The sequence below is a fragment of the Vulpes lagopus genome, chromosome 5, assembly GCF_018345385.1.
Source record: "Vulpes lagopus strain Blue_001 chromosome 5, ASM1834538v1, whole genome shotgun sequence".
Taxonomy (NCBI): Eukaryota; Metazoa; Chordata; class Mammalia; order Carnivora; family Canidae; genus Vulpes; species Vulpes lagopus.
In genome coordinates, this window is record NC_054828.1 from 108064509 (window position 1) to 108086587 (window position 22079).

A 22079-nucleotide genomic window follows, 5' to 3' on the forward strand; every position below is an offset into this window, starting at 1 on the left:
ACGTAGAAGCTGACCCTAAAAAAACCTTCTAGAGGAAATCACAGGAGAAAAGCTTTGCAACTTTGGGCTAGATAGGTGGTTCTTAATTAGGACACAAAAAAACCTGAACCATCAGAGAAAAAAACTTTACTAAGTTAAACTTCATCAAATTTAAAAGTTCTGTTCTTTGAAAATATCGTTAAGAAAATGAAAAGCCAAGCTACAGACTCAGAGAATATATTCATAAAACAAATATATGAAAAGGGACTTGTATTCACAATATGGAGAACTCTTACAACTCAGTAAGAAGATAAAAAACCCAATATAAAAGTAGACAATAGATTTGTACAGACACTTCATTAAAAGATATACAAATGCCCAATAAGCACGCAAAAAGATCCTTGACAACAACAGTCAATAGGAAATACTAATTAAAAGACTGACAATACTAAATGTTGACAAGGATCTAAAATTAGAACTTTTACACACTGCTGATACTAATTTAAAATGGTGTACCACAGAAAATATTTTGCCAATTTCTTTTTTAAATTTTATTTATTTATTTAACAGAGAGAGAGAGAGAGCGAGCACGCAAGCAGGAGCAGCAGGCAGAGGGAAAGGGAGAAGCAGGCTCCCGTTGAGCAGACAGCCCAACATGAGGCTCAATCCCAGGACTCCGGGATCAAGACCAGAGCCAAAGGCAGATGCTTAACTGACTGAGCCACCCAGGCGCCCTGCCAATTTCCTATAATAAACATACATTTACTATAAAGGAACTATCAATTCCACTCTAAGTGGTTACCATGAGAAATGAAAACAAGTCCACAAAAGACATACATATATAAATGTTCATAACAATTTTATCTTATAGTCCAAAAACAGAAACAACTCAAATAATTCAAAAATTTCATATTTGTTATCAATAAACAAAAGAAAAATTAGGATGTCTCCGTGGCTCAGTAGTTGAGCATCTGCCTTTGGCTCAGGGCATGATCCCAGGATCCTGGGATTAGGTCCCACATTGGGCTCCTCGTGAGGAGCCTGCTTCTCCCTCTGCCTGTGTCCTTGCCTCTCTCTTGGTGTCTCACATGAATAAATACCTAAAATCTTTAAAAAATAAATAAAAGAAAAAATAAAAATTATACTATATCCATCCAATGGAATTCTAATTAGCAATAAAAAAGGAACTATTGGCACATGTAACTATATAGCTTTATCTCAAAAACATCATGCTAAACAAGAGGCCAGATATAAAAAAGTACATAAAAAAATCTGGAAAAGGCAAACTATCTATAGTCACAGAAAGCAGATCCACAATTGTTTAGGGCCAGCTCAGTGAGAGATTAACTGCAAATGGGCATGACGGAACTTTCTAGGGTAATGAAACATACATTGACTGTAATGGTTGCAGAAATGTATTTGTCAAATGTCATCAAACTGAATGGGTTTAACCTTACCAATTAAAATGGGTCAATTATTCTGTATGTAAGTTCTATTTTTAAAAAAATTATTTTTAGGGGCACCTGGGTGGCCCAGTCAGTTAAGCATCCAACTCTTGACTTCAGCTCAGGTCGTGATCTTGGGGTCACAGGATAGACCCTGCGATGGGCTCCATGCTTAGTGCAGATCCTGCTCGAGATTCTCTTTCTCCCTCTGCCCCTCCCCATGTCCATGCTCTCTCTCTCAAAAAATAAATCTTTTTTAAAAACTGATGTAGAGCTCCCGGCGTGGAGCCCACTTCTCCCTCCTCCTGTGTCTCTGCCTCTCTCTCAATCTCTGTCTCTATCATGAATAAATAAATAAATCTTTTTTAAAAATAAATAAATAATAAAAAATAAAAACTGATGTGGAGCCCCTGGGTGGCTCAGTCAGTTAAGTGTCAAAATCTTGATTTCAGCTCAGGTCATGAGTTCAGGGTCATGAGATTGTGTCCCACATCAGGCTCCACACTCAGCAAAGCCTCTGCTTGAGATTCTTTTCTTCTCCCACTCTCTCAGCCCCACCCCTGACTCACTCTAGCTCACACTCCAAATAAATCTTTAAAAAAAGTTGATTTTGAAAAAAATGAACTGTCAAAAAAATAGTAAAACCACAATGAGATATCCCTATACACACCCCTAACACATGAGAATAGCAAAAATTAAGAAGAATGACAATACCAAGCATTTGCAACTGGCACTCATTCACTGATGATTGGAACATAAAATAGCACAACCACTTTGGAAAACAGTTTGGCAGTTTCTCATCAAGTTAAGAATACACTAGGATGCCTGCATGACTCAGTCAGTTGAGAGACTGACTCTTAATTTCAGCTCAGGTCATGATCCCAAGGTCATGAGATCAAGCCCCACATGGGGCTCTATGCTAAGCATGAGCCTGCTTAAGATTCTGTCTCTCTCCTCTCTGCCCCTCCTCTACAACATGCACATGCTCGCTCTAAGGAAAAAAAAAAAAAGAACACACTCACTACACAATTCAGCCATTCTAATCCTAGGTATTTACCCAAGAGAATTAAAAATATGTTCACACAAAGACACACAAATGTTTCAAGCAGCTTTATTCATAATAGTCAAAAATTAGAAAGAGCTCAACTATCCACCAACAGGTAGATGAATAAACACACTGTGCAGATAGACCGAAGTGTGCATGCATGGATGAATGGATTAAGATGTGGTACATAAATAAAAAAAAATTTAAAAAAAAAAATGGGATCCCTGGGTGGCGCAGCGGTTTAGCGCCTGCCTTTGGCCCAGGGCGTGATCCTGGAGACCCGGGATCGAATCCCACGTCGCGCTCCCGGTGCATGGAGCCTGCTTCTCCCTCTGCCTATGTCTCTGCCTCTCTCTCTCTCTGTGTGTGACTATCATAAATAAATAAAAAAAAATTAAAAAAAAAAAAGATGTGGTACATATATTGGAATATTACTCGATCATAAAAAAAAAAAAAAAAAAACAAATAAGGAAATCCTACCATTGGTGACAACTGGAATGGACCTTGAAGGTATTCTGCTAACTGAAATAAGTCAGAGAAAGACACAGTGTATAATCTCACTTGTATGTGGAATCTAAAAAAAAAAAAAAAAATCAAACTCGTAGAAAAAGAGATCAGACTGTGGTTACCAGGGGCAGAGGGTGGGGGGAGGGAGGACTGGAGGAAGCTGGTCACAAAGTACGAACCTCCAGTTTCAAGACAAATAAGCACTGGGGGTGTGATGTACGACACAAGGACTACAGCCAGTACTGCTGTGAGATAGACAAGAAAGTTAAGAGAGTACATCCTAAGAGTTCTCACTACAAGAAAAAATATTTTCCTTTTTTTCTGTTTATTTTTTATCTATATGAGAAGATGGACGTTAGCTGAACCTACTGTGGTAAACTTTACAACATATGCAAATCAAGCCATTATGCTATATGCCTTAAACTTATACAGTGATATACGCCAAGTATTTCTCAATAAAACTGGAAAAAAAAGAACTGCTATAACTTAAAAACACATTATGCCAAGTGAAAGAAACCAGACACAAAGGAGTCATACTGTATGATTCCATTTATTTGAAATTCTAGAAAAAGCAGCTCTAATCTATGACAGAAAGCAGATCAGAGGGAGGGAAAGTGACTGTGAAGGAGTGTCAATGACTCTTTGGTGTAATGGAAATGATTCTGTATTTTTAGTATGGTGGTGGTCATTTCATGGGTCTATTTTTCAAGATTCAAACCGTACATTTAAAATAAAATAGGTACAACTTTAAGTTTTTTTTCTAATTCAATAAAAGCAGCTAAAACTAAATGGACTAGAAGGCTAAAAACTGTCCATGCCTTAAAGGTCACCTCTTAACTGGTAACCTTTTAACTAGTAAGCAGTAAACCCAGAACACAGCCCAGAGGAACAGCTTTCCTTGTCCATCCTCAAATCCTCAAATTCACCCTAACTGTAGGCCTAGCTCTATCTACAGTGTTTTAAGAAAAGAGTAGAGAAAGAAAAGAAAAGAAAAGAAAAGAAAAGAAAAGAAAAGAAAAGAAAAGAAAAGAAAAGAAAAGAAAGAAAAGAAAAGAAAAGAAAAGAAAAGAAAAGAAAAGAAAAGAAAAGAAAAGAAAAGAAAAGAAAAGAAAAGAAAAGAAAAGAAAAAAGAAAAAGAAAAGAACACAGCAACCGCAACAAACGGCTGACTGGAAGAACACAGAACCTTTCAGAATCCATTGAAAAAGTGGCTCTCCCTCCCTGAATGGGCACCCTTCAAAGGCAGAGCTGGCAGGTACATAGCACACCCTGGTGGCCATCATTTTCAACATAGGCCTTTCATAATTTAAAAAACAGATCTACATATATAATTTAAAATCTTCTAATAGCCACACTTAAAAAGAAAGTAAATGGGGCACCTGGGTAGCTCAGTCAGTTAAGCGTCTACCTTCAGTTCAGGTCATAATCCCATATCGGGCTCCCTGCTCAGCAGGGAGTCTACTTCTCCCTCTGCCCTTTCCTCTACTCCTCTCTCTCTCTAATAAATAAAATCTTAAAAGTAAAAAAGTAAAATTTAAAAAATGACTTAACCTAATACATCAAAAATACTACGCTTATATATCTGTCAATAGAAAATTATTAATTAGATATTATATATTATTTTTTCCATACACAGTCTATGAAACCTGATATGTCTACCGTTCAGCACATCTCAAATTGGACCAATCAACTTTCCGTTGATCAATAATTACATGTGGTTGAGGACTACCATATTGGACTATATAGCTCTACAGTATCCCAAAATTTTCATCTTTTTACATCCTAACAGAGTTGTATCAATCTACCTATTAATACCCAATGTTCTCTGTTGCTTGTTTTTTTGAGGGTTTTTTTAAGACTTCTTTTTTAAGATTTATTTTAGAGAGAGTGGAGGGGAGGGGCAGAGGGAGAGAAAATTCAAGCCGACTCCCTGCTGAACCAGACATAGTGCTTGATCTCACGACCCTGAGACAATGACCTGAACCAAAACCAAGAGTTGGACATTTAACTGAGCCACCCAGGCACCCCTAAAGATTTTATTTTTAAGTAATCTGCACACGCAAAATGGAATGCAAACTTACAACCCTGAAATCAAGAGTCACACATGCTCTACTGACTGACCCAGCCAGATGCCACAATACACAATGTTTAATAACACATCCATATGAGATCTTTATAAATCTAATCTGATCCTTCAAAAAAGTATGAAGAAATGAAGTGTGGGAAAAACAAAAGAGGAAATGAAGAATATCATAACTGTCCCAGATTCTCACCCTAGGCTAGACAACAATAGGACAGGGACCCAAGTCTCCTGCCATCCCAGGGCTCCTTCCCCTCCACCACCAAAGACCTGAGATACGGCAGTTTTGGCAACATGACATTACTTTTTTGCTAGACACAATTAATCAAAATAGTTTTGATCTTCATTCAAAATGCTCTACATTCCTATTCCACTGTTTTGAAATTAAAATGCATCTGGGGCAGTACCTACTTACCTGTTCTTTTTTTTATAAGATTTTATTTATTTATTTGACAGAGAGAGAGTGAATAAAAGCAGGGGGAGGGGCAGAGGGAGACAGAGAGAAGCAGGCTCCATGTTGAGCAGAGAGACTGATGCAGGGGTCAATCCCAGGATCCTGAGATCATGACCTGAGTCGAAGGCAGACGCTTAACTGACTGAGCTACCCAGGAGCCCCCTAGCTGTTCTTCAAGTCCCAGATTTAAGATAAGATAGACATTTTCACATTGTAACATTTCTAATCAGGATATATTTTGTTATAACTAAAATTGATAAAATAGTGTTCCCTTTTCTCCCCCACAAAACTTGGTTATTAAAAAGATAGTGTAGGGATCCCTGAGTGGCTCAGCGGATGAGTGCCTGCCTTCGGCCCAGGGCGTGACCCCAGTTTGGGGATGGAGTCCCACATCAGGCTCCCTGCATGGAGCCTGCTTCTCCCTCTGCCTGTGTCTCTGCCTCTCTCTGTCTCTCATGAATGAATAAATAAATAAAATCTTTAAAAAAATAAAATAAAATAAAATAAAATAAAATAAAATAAAATAAAATAAAATAAAATAAAATAAAATAAAATAAAATAAAAAGTGTACTTTAGGGGCGCCTGGGTGACTCAGTTAAGCATCTGCTTCAGCTCATCATCTCAGGGTCCTGGGATCAAGCCCCATGTCAGGTTCCCTGCTCAGTGGGGAGCCTGCTTCTCCCTCTTCCTCTGCCACTCTCTCACTCTAATAAATAAATTTTTTTAAACACAGTGTATTTTCTAATGTAATAGTGCCTTTAATATAAGGAAATAGGATGTATAACTAATAAGCAATTCTGTCTTCTGCCCTAAGTATAAAGCTGTTTCTATCTAATCAATACTTATATCACATAATTTGTATATTATACCTTTAAGTAGTAATTAATGAAAATAAGATTACCTGAATGTATTTTAGTTCAAATATAAAAGATTCAATAAATTCTATGTTAAATTGTACATCATTTTTTTACATTCCTAATAGTACTCATATCCTATTTATCATTCCAGGAGACAATTTTCAATAAAAGAACTCCATATAAAAAAAGCAATAAACAATGGATTACTGAATTAAATGTGTGGACTGCAGAACGGAGTCTCTTTTCACTGACTCTATGCTATGGCCTAAAAATCAGGTTTATGGCAGTTAATCTAAGACTTAGCAATGGACTTGGGTTACATCAAAAGACTTAAAAAAGGGAAAGAAAAGAGAGGAAAGGAAAGGAAAGGAAAGGAAAGGAAAGGAAAGGAAAGGAAAGGAAAGGAAAGGAAAGGAAAGGAAAGGAAAGGAAAGGAAGAAAAAAAAGAAAAGAAAAAGAAAAGAAAAGAAAAGAAAAGAAGAGAAGAGAAGAGAAGAGAAGAGAAGAGAAGAGAAGAGAAAAGAAAAGAAAAGAAAAGAAAAGAAAAGAAAAGAAAAGAAAAGAAAAGAAAAAAGAAAAAAGAAAAAAGGAAAGGAAAGGAAAGGAAAGGAAAGGAAAGGAAAGGGGCTTAAAGAGGAGACTCCATACACGGAAAGAGGGAAGAAGGGAGGTTTGAAGCAGGTAACAGTAACATGTTCCCTGATCAACATCAACAAAGCAGTATGAACCTTGCTTCACTGTGGCTTCACCTATATCAGGAAGTATAGACAGCACCCTGTGTAGTCTTATCTCTGAGTTTCTTTCTCCCTCTCTCCCACCCTCCCTCCCTCTCCCTTGCTCCTTGCTCCCTGCCTTTCCTCCTCCCTTCCTTCTTCTCTTAGAACCAATAGCTCGGGGATCCCTGGGTGGCTCAGCAGTTTGGACCCTGCCTTTGGCCCAGGGCGTGATCCTGGAGTCCTGGGATCGAGTCCCAAGTCAGGCTCCTGGCATGGAGCCTGCTTCTCCCTCTGCCTGTGTTTCTGCCTCTCTCTCTCTCTCTATGTCTATCATGAATAAATAAATAAAATCTTAAAAAAAAAAAAAAAAAAAGAACCAATAGCTGTTCCTACCTTAATTATCTCAAAAGCAAACAAAGGAGTGCTTGGAACCAGCCCAGCAGGTGTGTAATACCTCATCAGAGGCCTTCCCAAGGAAGAGACTCCTGACCACTGCCACTTTTTCTTTCTCTCCCTAGCCCCTACTCTTGGCACTATCTTCAGTATAGAATAGAATTGTAGTATTCACTGTACCCAAGATAAATCTGTTTATAGGCTCTGGAATGGAAAGTAGGGCTTCAAGGAGAGTAACATCAGGCAAAGGACAATAAAAAATGTTGGCTTGGGATTTCTGGGATAAGACCATATAAATGCTAACAGACTCTATGGAAGCAGATAGGAAGGCATCTAAGTATATAAACTGACGAAGATCCATAAATGTAAGCTGCGAGAAGAGAATGCATGGGGCACCTGGCAGGCTCAGTTGGTAGAGCATATGATTCTTGATCTCAGGTTTGTAAGTTTGAGCCCCACATTGGGTACAGAAATTACTTAAAAATGGGGCAGCCCGGGTGGCTCAGCAGTTTAGCGCCACCTTCAGTCCAGGGCCTGATCCTGCAGACCCAGGATCGAGCCCTACATCAGGCTCCCTGCATGGAACCTGCTTCTCCTTCTGCCTGTGTCTCTGCCCCTCTCTCTCTCTCTCTCTCTCTCTCTCTCTGTCTCTCATGAATAAATAAATAAAATCTTAAAAAAAAAAATAAAAAGAAATAAAAAAGAAATTACTTAAAAATGAAATCTTTTTTTTTTTTTTAGAGGAGATTGCATTAGCCAAGTCAAGGAAAACTTAACTAAGGTAGCAACCAATCCAATAATGAATGACAGTAACAAAGGATCAGAACACTGGTAAAAAGGAATTCTTATCATTTGTTCACATATTTTTGAAGAAATCTAAGAAATTTCAAGTCTCTTAGTATTCAAAATATCTACAAAAAGCAACAAATATGGTAGCAGCTAGAAAAATTAGCCCCCACCCAGTCTGTCTTCTGAAATTTTTTTAAGGACAGTAATACAACTAACTGTATTACTAATTCATATTACTGAAGTCTAAGAGAAAAATAACATTTTATCTCTATTTAAGGGTAAAAAAGGTTTAAACACAGGTTTGTCTGTTTTCTAAAACCCCCAGCCACCCTGAAAAAAACTCAAGGACAAAATGAAGCCTCTTCCCGTTCCATTCAAAATGAAGCCTCTTCCTACTCCATATTTCTAAAAAATTCACCTACTAAAACTGTTAGATTTGGATGTTAATTTATTTTATTTTATTTTTTAAGATTTTATTTATTTATTCATGAGAGAGAGAGAGAGAGAGAGGCAGAGACATAAGCAGAGGGAGAAGCAGGCTCCATGCAGAGAGCCCGAAGGACTCCTTTGGGAGTCTCCAGGATAATGCCCTGGGCCAAAGGCAGTGCTAAACCTAAACCGAGCCACCCGGGCTGCCCTGGATGTTAATTTAAATAACTTAGGATCCTACTCACCTTGGTTAAATGTTCCTGAGGGGTGGGTGCTGGACTGAATTCACAATGTGAAAAGGCATCCCCTTCCCGTCTTACATCCAGAATAAGTTGTGCCACATAATTTTCTTGGAACCGTGTCCTTTTCCCCAAAGCACCTAAAAAAAAAATATATATATATATATATATTAAATTGTATCCATTGATTTGTCAATCAGATCTATCATACAGTCATGAAAAGTAGTATTTTCAGAGTGCTTTGAAGTCAGTAAGGTATTTTCTCCACTTCACATTAAAAAAAAAAAAAAAAACAAGAAATAAAAAACCTGAGGCTCAGTGATGATCTTAAAACTTATAAAATTATAAAGCCAGGGTATAAAATAAAAAATAAAAATAAAATTATAAAGCCAATAAGCTATGGGCCAGAACTGAAACCCAAGATTTATGCCACTAGATTACACATATTCACTTTTGCATCAAACTACCTCCTTCCTCAGAAAAGTGTCAGAGGTAGAAGTAGAAATATCATCATCCTCATTTAACAGATGAAAAACCAGACTTTCTGAGGTATAGTCATTTGCTTCAGATCTCTGGGATTCTCAGTATTATAGCCATGGTCTCCAGGTTCTAAATCCCACAGTCTTTCTATTATTCTATCTGGCTTCATTTAACACCACCATTTTTTCCATTTTGTATCTGAAATAACTTGCTACAGAATAGCTTTAATAGAAGCAACAGTCCTAATATCCACTCTCTGGCAAGTGTCAGATTACAAAGACCCTTGATTGTAAAGACCAGCCTAAGAAGTCTGGATTTTATCCTGCACCGCGTCTGGCTCTAAATTATACCTCAACCTTTTAAACATGTTACACAAAAACAGCTACTGAGATGGTCAAACACAGCTCACTTTTTAATAGAAGGGCTACAGTTGAGGGGAAAAAAAATAATAATCTGATTTTCATTTTATATTTGTGAGTATCACATTTGTATTTTTAAGTTCCTCGCTCTTAACTTAGAAAAAATATGAAGAACTAGCTAGTAAATACACCAGTGGTTAAAGCTGACTATACAGAGTACTGTGCCATTAGTTTTTAAAGAGCCCAAAAAGATTCCCTAAGGGCCAGAAGATTTAAAAACAATCTCTGAAGCTAACCTCACAAGTTATATTATATAGAACTATATTTTCAAATACAGATGAGACTCCAACTTACATATGACCATTGTTCCAAAAGTTCTAAACTGGATATTTAATAATTTTCCCCATACAAACAATGTAATATAAGATGGCTAAGATCCCAGATGAGGCCACAAAGTTATATTTAACTCATAATATAGTTGAAAGATTTTATTGACAAGACAAGCTTAAGTAAGAAGCACAGAATTTAGGGTTAAGAATGGACCTTAGAGATAATCTAGACCAAGTCCAGGAAGGACAAAGAGGTTCGATCACTTCAACCTTCACAGATGGGTAGTCAGTCACAGCCTGGAATGCTGAGCTCAAGTTTAAGAGGTCTAAGTGGTGTGTTGGAACTGATCATGCTGGACTTTCGTTAAAATGGCGATCGATACTGAATGCCAATTATATTGTAAAACCTCAGGAATAGAGCAAGACATAAAAAGCAACCAATGCTTCTTATTTTGTATTCAGAAGAAATACTGAGGTTTTTGGAGAAATTCTATAACTTATTTGTTCATTCAACAAATGTCTGAGTGCCAACTATATGCCAGTGTTCTAAAGCACTGAATCTAAAACAGTCAAAAATTTCTGTTAAGACAAAAAAAAAATTTCTGTTCTTAAGACAAAAAAAAAGCAGATGAAGGCCATAGATATTTACAAGAAAGGGCAATGTAAAGAGCCGACACCAAATATAGAAGTCAGGAGGCACTTTAGGAAACCCACATCCACAAAGAAATGGCCAAAAGTTCATTTGTGGGGGCACCTGGCTGGCTCAGTAGGTAGAAGATGCGACTCTTGATGTCAGGGTCTTAAGTTCAAGTCTCAACATGGGCACAGAACTTACTTTAAAAAAAAAAAAGTAGGGTGGCTGCTGTATGTGTGTATATAACTCTATATATGTGCATGTGTGTGTGTGTGTGTGTGTGTATTTATATATATATAAAACTAACATGTGGCCAACCACATTAGAAAATAAAGGGGAATTTCCAGGAATAAAGAAAATATTTCATTTCAGACTTGTTCTAAAACTATGAATTTTTAAAAGAAAATCTTTAAAACCAATTTTTATAAAGCAAATAGAAAAAGAAATACAACCAAACAATATAGCCAAACTGCCAATAGCTATATGAGTTTTATCATAAAAATAAACCAATCATCCACAAAAACAACAAATCTTACCTGTCAAATCAATTTGTAACTTGCTGATGTCTTTAGCAATGTTGAACTGATCTTTTGCTTTTGTATATTCATAATAATATAAAAATATATATGCACACTCCAGATGGAATTGAATAGCCAAATACTGACCGGAAGCACCTACGAACAGATCCTCTAGTTTCATCACTGCAAGACATAAGAGAAAATATTAAAAACTATGATTAAAATGAAAAATCTATCATTAAGTAAAATGAGCAAATGAGTAAAACGTTGAGCCCATGGTACATGAAGTATATATATTGCATCATCCCTTAAAGATTTTGAGCACTCACATGTTCCAAGCACAAAGCTAAGGACATTACATACATCCCGCCTTTATTCCACACAATTCTAAGAAACATAATTCATAAATCTGCCCTAATTTTAGAGTGCTTGTCTTATCTGTGCCATTAAAATATATGGCAACACAAGGTGAAGATGTAAAGTATCAAATGAATCTACAGTTAAACACTACAGAAAATCTAATGAAGAAATCAGCTTACAGTTTCCTTCATTAAGAATACAGAAGTCCTCCCTTCAAAGGAGAAACAGATACAAAAAGATATATATGACCAAATAGAAAATGAATATTGGCTTAGCAGTCAGATTCTGCTTTCTCTAAAAACCAGGGGCTAAAAAGACGGGAAGATAATGACTTTATAACAGAGTATCTGAAATGAAATGATTGTCAAAATTAATTATATGTAATAAAGAGGCTAGGTGACACCCACCGAGTTGGAGGGGGTGTTCACAGGTCACCTGATCCAGACCTCTACAATATCCCTGACAACCATCCCTCACAAATGCTTCCAGTAATGGTTTAGTCAGCATTTCACAAAGCAGTCCCTAAGAATTAATGCATAATGTGAAGCTAATATAACACTGTATGCTAATTATACTTCAATTAAAAAAGAATTTTAAAAAATTTTAAAGAATTAATGCATAGTAAATGAATGGAACATGTATTTCCAATGTCCAAAGCTGGGAGAATCTGTTCTCTTTCAAGCTGAAAGGGAAGTGATATATACTGAAGGTCTACTCTGTCTGGCATGAGGAGTTTTACATTGTATTATAATTCTCACAATGATGTCTTTGAGGTTGACACAATCCCCATTTGATTCACTAGAAAATTGAACTCTGATAGCTTATAGATTAGTCACCTCAGTTTAAGTGGCAAAGCCAGAATCTGAATCGATGCTTATTGGGAAAACAGGGGGCAGGGATGGAGTTGGAAGAGGAAGCTGCAGAGGAAGCGTAAGTATGTAGAGGGGATGTTAGACAACCCAATCTCCTTCATCACCTAGCTATCTGCCAGAAACACTAATAGCTATGAAATAGATAGATATCCTTTATTTTATTCTGAACTGAAATTAAAATGAGTCTGAAAAAGAATGTTTTTCTGCGGCACCTGGGTGGCTCAGTCAGTCAAGCATCCAACTCTTAATCCCAGCTCAGGTCTTGATATCAGGGTTATGAGTGGAGCTGGGTGTGGAGTCTACTTTAGAAATAATAAATAGGGGATCCCTGGGTGGCGCAGCGGTTTGGTGCCTGCCTTTGGCCCAGGGCGCGATCCTGGGGACCCGGGATCGAGTCCCACGTCGCGCTCCCGGTGCATGGAGCCTGCTTCTCCCTCTGCCTATGTCTCTGCCTCTCTCTGTGTGTGATTATCATAAATTAAAAAAAAGAAAAAAATAAAAATAAAAATAATAAATAAAGAGGTGTTTTCTATATACTGCCAGCCTTTTTTTTTAATATTTTATTTATTCATGAGAGACACCAGAGAGAGAGGTGGAGACATAGGCAGAGGGAGATGTGGGACTCGATCCCAAGACCTCAGGATCACGCCCTGAGTGAAGGCAGATGCTCAACTGCTAAGCCACCCAGGCATCCCTACTGCCAGCCCTTTAGAGATTCAAAGAGAGTAAGTCAAGATGTACATGTATTACTTCAAAAAACAGACAGGTATCTAAACATGAACTTCTCACAACGAAGCTCCTTCAGCAGATTTCCTCCAAATACACCACTCTCAAGAAAAGCTGGAACTGATGATATTTTGGGCTCTTAGTGCTTTTAATTAAATTTCTTTTCCTTCTGACTGCCCATTACTCCTAAGTGTCTAGCCATTTTTCTCAGAAATACAGTAACCTTCTACCATGTTAGCACAGTTCACAAGTGACGAGATTCTCCTTAATTGTCGATGACAGTCAAGTAATCTTCCCAAAAGGTTCCGGATACAAACATATATTGAGGGATGTGAAATTTGGCCAAGGATTTTTTTAAAATCTCTCAATAAACACAGAAAGACTGTTTCTGCATTTAAGCAGATTTCTGATGTTGTGATAGCTCATATAAGCCTAGGGAAGACTATCAAATGTAAACTGTCCTGATAACACAGAAGTCACATAAATGCTCAACGCTGGTTGCCTATACTATCTTCCCTCCTACCTACCTACCTGTGTGTGTATGTCTATTAGCATAACTTGCTTTGAGCTTGTACGTCTCTGCTTCTTCCACACCTTATATGTTCACGGATCAAAGACTTAAATAAAATAGGAAGGTAAGTCCTGATTTTTTTTTTTTAAGAATTAGTTTAATCTTTAAATTCCAACAGCATGTCAATTATTTTTCCAATAAAACACCCCTAAAAACCTGGATTTGGGGCAGCCCTGGTGGCTCAGTGGTTTGGCGCCGCCTTCAGCCCAGAGCCTGATCCTGGAGACCCGGGATCGAGTCCCACGTCGGGCTCCCTGCATGGAGCCTGCTTCTCCCTCTGCCTGTGTCTCTGTCTCTCCCTCTCTCTGTCTCTCATGAATAAATAAATAAAACCTTAAAAAAAAAATAAAGTCTCTCAAAAAAAAACAAAAAACCTGGATTTAGGGCACCTGGGTGCCTCCCTCAGTTAAGCGTCTGACTCTTGGTTTCTACTCAGGTCCTGATCTCAGGAGTAAGATCGAGCTCTGCAGCAGATTCTGTGCTTGGGGAGGAGTCACTTGAGATTCTCTCTTCCTCTCCCTCTACTCCTCTCACTCATGTGTGCTCTCTAAATAAATAAATCTAGGGATCCCTGGGTGGCGCAGCGGTTTGGCGCCTGCCTTTGGCCCAGGGCGCGATCCTGGAGACCCGGGATCGAATCCCACATCGGGCTCCCGGTGCATGGAGCCTGCTTCTCCCTCTGCCTGTGTCTCTGCCTCTCTCTCTCTCTGTGACTATCATAAATAAATAAATAAATTTTAAAAAAATACAAATAAATAAATAAATCTAAAAAAAAAAAAAAAAAGCTGGATCTAAAATGTTTAATATATAGCACAGGCCAAACAGGGCCCTAGGCACCCACTGGAGCCCATGGCTATAGTACTGAAGCCTGGTGAGCCTGCCAAAGGGAAGCCCTTTATTTATTTATTTATTTATTTTAAGATTTTATTCATGGGACACCTGGGTGGCTCAGTCAATTAAGCATCTGCCTTCAGCTCAAGTCAAGATGCGAGGATCCAGCCCTGGGTAGAGCTCAGTTGGGAGTCTTGTATTCCCCTCCCTCTGCCCCTCTCCTCACGCTCGCTCTCTCTCAAATAAATAAAAGCCTTTAAAAAATATTTTATTTGAGAGAGAGAGAGTACACACATGCACATGGGAGGTAGGTGGCAAGGGGGAGGGAGAGGGACAAGCTGATTCCGTTCTGAGTGTGGAGCCCAAGGGTAGGGTTCAACCTCCGGACCCTGAGGTCATCACCTGAGCCCAAAACAAGAGTCCCACATTAAACCAAGTGAGCCACCCAGGTGCCCCTAGGGGAAGCCCTTTAAGCTCCTAAGAAGTTTAGATGTCGAAAACATTCCCTGTGCATGGAATTTGATATTATATGGTTTATTAGGATCTGTTATGGCTGGCCTTGTACATTTTTTGTTAACTAGTAGATTCAGGTGATGTTGGAGTAGGAGGATTAATGTTGATGACTTTAGGATGCTGGCTCCATCATAGGTATAATTATGCAAACTAAAACTCCAGGAAAGAACTGCCAGAGAAGGAATAAAAAATAAGATTTCATAGGAAAGTACTCATGTTGATCCTGAAAGAAAACAAACCAAGGGCAACAGCAGGAATTGAGCAGAGTCTCAAGCACAGAAAATCCAAATACAATTCATTCGAGTCAGTGTGAACAAAGCTGACATTAACTCTACCAAACATTGTATGTACCATAAGGGTTTGAATTAAGTAAGTATGTATAAAAATAAGTAAATAAATAAATAAAATGTTTAATACAGTTTTATGTTAACAATTCTGTTGAGAACAAAGTAAGGAATCCTCAGGGAACAAAAATTAAGTGAAAAATTGAACCTCAGGAATTAAGTAAGCATGTCCTGAGGGCATATTCTGGCTGAAGCTATCTACCAAACCTTAGGGAATCCCATTTTTATGGCTACAAGGAACACCAAAGACAAAAGATGAGGAGGCCTGGACCCACCCAAAGTAGCAGATCTAACAGGAGACTGCACTGAAGCTGAAACCCAAAGAACTGTATCTTCAATGAAAGACTGAAAGGAGAGAAGTGTGCCAGGCAGAAGAGGTCAGCAAGAAAAATGGCACTAGAAGAACAGTAAAAAATTTATCCTAAGAGGGGAATCCCTGGGTGGCTCAGCAGTTTAGCGCCTGCCTTTGGCCCAGGGCGCGGTTCTGGAGTCCCGCGTCAGGCTCCCAGCATGGAGCCTGCTTCTCCCTCCTCCTGTGTCTCTGCCTCTCTCTCTCTCTCTCTCTCTCTCTCTCTCTCTCTCTCTCTCTGTCATAAATAAATAAATAAATATTTAAAAAAAAATTTATCCTAAGAATTCATAATCATAAGCCAGCCTTCACAGATTTGTGACATCATGTCAAAACAAGAAAGTGCTAGCCAACTCCAACTCCTTTCCTCAAGAAAGAAAAGAAAGAAAGAAGAAAAGAAAAGAAAAGAAAAAAAAAGAAAAAAGAAAAGTCCATTCCTCCCTGATATGCATACTTCTCAAGCTTATTTCCTACTGCTGCCCCTCCTACTGCTGGTCTATCCTTCTCCTGCCTCTCTCCCCTTCTCAATGATTTCCCTCTATTCCATCCTATCCAATCTAATGAATTATGATATATCCCTAGAATTGTGCTAGATCCTATAGCAAGGTTTATGCCTTGATCTTCCCTAATAAGAGGATGGGGGAAAGAAGAGCTAGAAAGAGAAGACACGTAATCATTATTTAATACACAGTTAATGTGATGTGAAATTGTGTGGTACTGACCATCAGTACAAAAGAGGGGAAATCCATAAGGCTGGGATAGTTGTATAAGCCTTTTTTGGAAGGGCAGCCTTGAAAGATGGGTAGAAACTTGGCTACAATTCATCATAAGGCTCACAAGAGGAGTCCACATGGGTCTTGTTCACTGCTATATGTGTACCACCTATCATAGCTACTAGTGCTCAATAAATATCCCAAGAGTGTACAAATATTTAAAAACCTTTTGATGGCTACCATCAAGATGGAAATCCAATGTCCTAGTGACCTAGCTCCTACCTACCTGTTCAACCTTATCACCTGACACAAAACCCACCCTCACAGTCTACTCCTACCATTCAGAACTACCAGAATTCCCAAATGCTCAAAGATGTTTCAAGTCCCTCTGCCTCTCTTTGTACATGTTATATGTCCTTTCCAACTTCACCTAGTAAATTCTTATTCATTCTTCAAGAGTCAGTTCAAGCATGAGGCACTTTGTGAAGCCTTCTCTGATCTCTCAGGTTTAGACTAACCACATCTCCTTTTCACTCCTTTCTCTATATGCCCTTTGTTTCTATTTGTATTTTTACCCCTGCCCCGCTGACTTCATCAATATCCCTAGTACCTAGCACAGTGACTGACACATGGTAGGCACTCTAAAAACAATTTTTATTAATTATGAATTTGAGTAGAAAAGAAAAATTCAAAGGTAAAACCGGAAATAATTAAAGGCTTTCCTAATCCAAAAAAGTGACTTAGTGAAATTGGTATTTAGAAAAACCAATCCAGTACTGATGTGAAAGAAGGAACAAAGGGCCAAGAAAGGGCCTATAAGTCAGGTGGAAAACTTCTGATGTGAAGCAACAGTAACAGTAGACTTAAGTAACTGGGGGCTGGTCATACAGAAGGACAGACCTAACCAGTCACTGTCTGTTGCTCAACAGCAGTCCTGTCCAATGAAACCTTCTCTGATGAAGTATTCTCTAGCTGCACTGTCCAAAATGGAAGCCATTAGCTACACATGGCTTCTGAGCACTCCAAATGCACCTAGTGAAACTGAGAAACTGAATTTGTTATTTTAAATTTAAACCATCACAAATAGCTAGTGGCTACTATATTGGACAGCACAGCTCTCCGGCTAGCAGTTGTGAATAACAAAATCACAGATTTTTTTAATTAATAAAAGGAAGCACTTTGCAGCAATTATGGATCCTAACAATGCAATGATTCTCTCTCAAAGTAATTTCAGAAAGTGCCCAAGGAAAGAGGAAATAACTCTTTTGGATACAATCTTCCAATGGGTTCCAGCATTAAGATAAGTGGAAAGCTGGCCTAAGAAGAATCATATTATTTTATATCTGGAAAGGATTCAATGATCATTTTACACGGAAAGAATCCTTGGTTTGGAAGTCAGATGAGTTGCCTAAGGTCACACAGGAGGACAGAGTAGAAACCAAAAGCCAGATCTTAAAATACCATGTTTTGTTAATTGAACTGTGATCATTTCAGAGGTGTATACTGATGTAAAATGTTATCAACTGCACACTTTAAAATATGAGTAAATACTGCAGGTCAATTATACTTCAAAAAAGCTGCTTAAAACACACACACACACACACATACACATTACATATGCCCCACCCTACCATCCTCTGGCAACTCTTCAGTTCTAGCTCATAGAGTTACTGTAAGGAATAAACCAGTTAATGTATTTAAAGACTCAGAACAGTGCTTGGTATGGAGCTGGCGCTACAGAAACATTATCCACACTATCATTATTAGATACCAGCATTCTGCCCTACTGACCAGTTGTGGAAATGTAATACAAAAGTGGGCAGGATTTGGAGTTACAAACTCTAGATTATAGGTCCGGCCCTTGGGCAATCTGAGTTTCAGTTCTTCATAAAATGAGTTAATTAGCTGAACAAAATAATCTCTAAAGGGCCTTTCCAAACTGAAGGTTTTGGACATGGCTGAGCATAGGAGTTGTAGGAATGGAAAAGGATGCACATGAGACCCTTAGGGAAGAACTGATAAGATTTAAGAACTGGCTAGATGCACAGTATGACGGAAAACTATGAGTCAATTATGAACACAGCTTCAAGCTGTGTATACCTCAAGGTTTAAATAAAGAAAGGAGCAAGTCAACCCAGTAGATGTATATTTATTATCTTAAAAAATCAGTAGGTTTTCCATGGAAACAAATATTCATGACCTTCTGGACACAAATGTTATCCAGTACATTTAAAAAATGTATGCTAAACCCAAAATCCCTTCTTACAAGATTATTTTAAAGCTATGTTAAAATCCCAGGCAGCCTCGGTGGCTCAACAGTTTAGCGCTGCCTTTAGCCCAGTGCAAGACCCTGGAGACCTGAGATCAAGTCCCACGTCAGGCTCCCTGCATGGAGCCTGCTTCTCCCTCTGCCTCTGTCTCTACCTCCTTCTCTGTTTCTCATAAACAAATAAATAAAATCTTTAAAAAAAATGAAATCCCTATAGATAATTATAATTATCATATTTAGCATATTTTAATAACATTCATTTCAAAGTATCAATTCTTTTTTTAAATCAGTGCACTTATCAATCACCAAGAGACTAATCTCTTGGTCAGCTCTTCTGATGTGGAAATAACCTAACCCTAGAGTCACAGAGTTGCCTGTAGATGTTATAGCAGAACTCTCAGACGAAGCATTTCGACCTGTTTTCTCTTAGACAGTGACTTCTTCACAAGCTGATCCTCAAACAGCTACACTGCAATACTACATTTCATGCACTGTATGGAATGCATTTTCAGTATCAGCTCCCTGAATAAACGGCTGAGTATGCACCTAAGCAGTCTTTTAGAGAATCGTGGTTTCACTGGTGTGACATCCAAAAGAGTGCCTCAAGCATACGGAGAAGCATACTTTGCAAGACTCTTACGCTTTTCATAGATGTGACCAGTCCAACAAAGTTATGCTGACATTCTGATGGGCTCTATTCCATTACAAATGTATTGATGTCACATTTCTGGACAAAAATATAAAGATCACAGTTGTTCATGAAATCTTCACTTTTGGTTCATGGACTGAAAAAAAATCCTGCCAACTTTTTGATGATCCTTCAAGGGCAACATTTCAACTATAATATCCTTCTCTGGACACTGAGGAGTATTTCAGTTATAACTGACTGGTCAACATTTGGGTCAAATCCCAGAACAAAAAAATTTTTTAAATAAAATTGTTTAAATGTTGCAGTTTAAGACTATCTGCAGACCTACCTAAACATAGCCAAAAGGGACCAATTTATGACTAGATAAAATGAAAAATGTCGTTGATTAGCCTAGAACAACAACATAAAAAATGCTTAATTGTAAGCAAAGCAAATGATATGCTGCAATATACTGCAGAAAAGAATCAAGACCACTTGGGGAATGAGTCACTTAAGAGTCATTTTCCAGATCTTAGTTAACTCTTTCTGTTTGCAAACTTAATTTTACCCCACAGAATAGAATTCTCTCTAAAACATAACATATGGTTCTTCCCTTTTAAAATGGCACATAAGGAAGCTATTTTTTTTCTTTTCTTAACAATTAATATTTATAGAGGCACCTGGGTGGCTCAGTTGGTTAAGCGTCTGCCTTCAACTTAGGTCATGATCCCAAAGTCCTGGGATCAAGCCCATGTCAGCTCTCGGCTCAGCAGGGAGTCTGAGTCTCCCCCGCCCCCCCCCTCCCCCCGAGTAAATATAATCTTTAAAAAATAATAATAATTAATAATTATGAACATTAGTCCCTGAGATGTGGTAAAAATGTAGCCATAAATGCAAATTTACATAATATGGGACTAAGGGAAGTAATGTAACTTTCCCTATAGCAACTGCATCAAATTTGATATCCTATAAAAAGAAAAAACAACTCCCAGTGACATCTTTTTTGTTCACTACCAATTTTCCATAAAAGTATAATAAAGTATAGGAAACTGATCTTAAGCAGTGTAACGTAATTACTTTTCTACAAAATTAAACAGTGGGCTGAATCCTGATGTCATCTTATTCCAAATGCTTTTACTATCCTCTGGAAAGGACAACTTTTTTTTTCCCATTACTATCAGTGATGTTCAAGTCACCCAAGACTCAAAGCTTTACCCAATTTCATTTTTTTTTAATTTTTTATTTATTTATGATAGTCACACAGAGAGAGAGAGAGGCAGAGACACAGGCAGAGGGAGAAGCAGGCTCCATGCACTGGGAGCCCGACATGGGATTTGATCCCGGGTCTCCAGGATTGCGCCCTGGGCCAAAGACAGGCGCCAAACCGCTGCGCCACCCAGGGATCCCCTTTACCCAATTTCATGAACTAGAAGCTCATCCCCACTCTTTTTCCTCCTTTGTACTAAGTTCGCTTATGGAGCATCTCTCACATCATTTCAAAAACATGCAATGGCATGAATGGAGGAGACTCAGTCTACACCATCTACATTTTACTAAACATGGAGGACAACATGTCTGCTAAATGGGGCAGTGGGTCATTTTGTAGGTTCATTCGAAATGAACTCAAAGGTTCATTCTGTTTTTCATTTTGAAGAGAACTCTACCCCTATGCAATTCTATCAGGAGAGATTCAAAAATCATAGAGCAAAATTGAAGGATCAATTTTCTAACTGCTACAGTATTCCACTTTTGGAAAATTTCTTGTATAGAAGTTAAATCAGATGAAAGTTGCTATTGAGATGGAGGATGACAAATGGAGTTCTAAAATGTTTCCCTCAAAAATAAATAAATAAATAAATAAATAAATAAATAAATAAATAAATAAACAAAATAAAATGTTTCCCTCAAAGCACATGTAGAAAGCCTCAATAAACCTCAGCTGTTGTTATTTAACAAACATGTACTAAATATGTACTATTTTCTAAGCACTATGCTAAGTAGAAAGAAGTTAAAAAAAAAAAAAAAAAACGAGCTCACAGGGAGCTCACAGTCTAGAGACTCTGCAGCCTTAGTGAAAATAAAGATGGTTCAGAAAGCTAAATTTGCTCATAAAAATCTTTTATAATCCAAAGCATTAAACCAAAGACTACTGTAGGAAAAAAGGATAGCTGTTTTTCAATTCTGTTACTCAAATATCATTGTATAGACAAGTAAATTCCTTACGTGTAATAAAACAACTAATCTATCATATGTCAGGTGTAAATTCCATACTAGAATACACACACATACACACACACACATATATATATATATTTTTTTTGTATATATATAAAGTCTGATCTAACATGTCTTTTGCTTGTTCCACAGCCTTGTATTACCTAAAATCCTAAAAGAATATAAGTGGTCTAAGTCTTGGCATAAAAAATATAAATCAATCAATTACTATACTCACTGCATAATACTTTCCTTACTTTCCCTTTTTGAATCATGTACAGATGTTCATTTTATCTAAGATCAGTATATGCTTATGTATTTCTACCCTCAAACAAAAAATTGAGAAATTAATCTCAACAAAATTACCAAGCTTAGTAACATCTATTACTGCACAAACTAACATCTTCCTCTAGTGTGCTGTGGTCTAGACTGTTAC

At 37.8% G+C, this 22079-nt stretch overlaps 1 protein-coding gene across 1 annotated transcript in view; it reads right to left on the reverse strand.

The window, feature by feature from the left end:
- The window catches only part of TTC27 (tetratricopeptide repeat domain 27), a 175614-nt gene that overhangs the window by 137919 nt on the left and 15616 nt on the right, over window positions 1-22079 (reverse strand). The window contains exons 6-7 of the mRNA XM_041756634.1: window positions 11272-11436; window positions 8940-9073 (exon numbers count right to left, since the gene is read on the reverse strand). Of these exons, the coding sequence (XP_041612568.1) occupies window positions 8940-9073; window positions 11272-11436 (299 nt within the window). The remainder of the gene's footprint in view (window positions 1-8939; window positions 9074-11271; window positions 11437-22079) is intronic.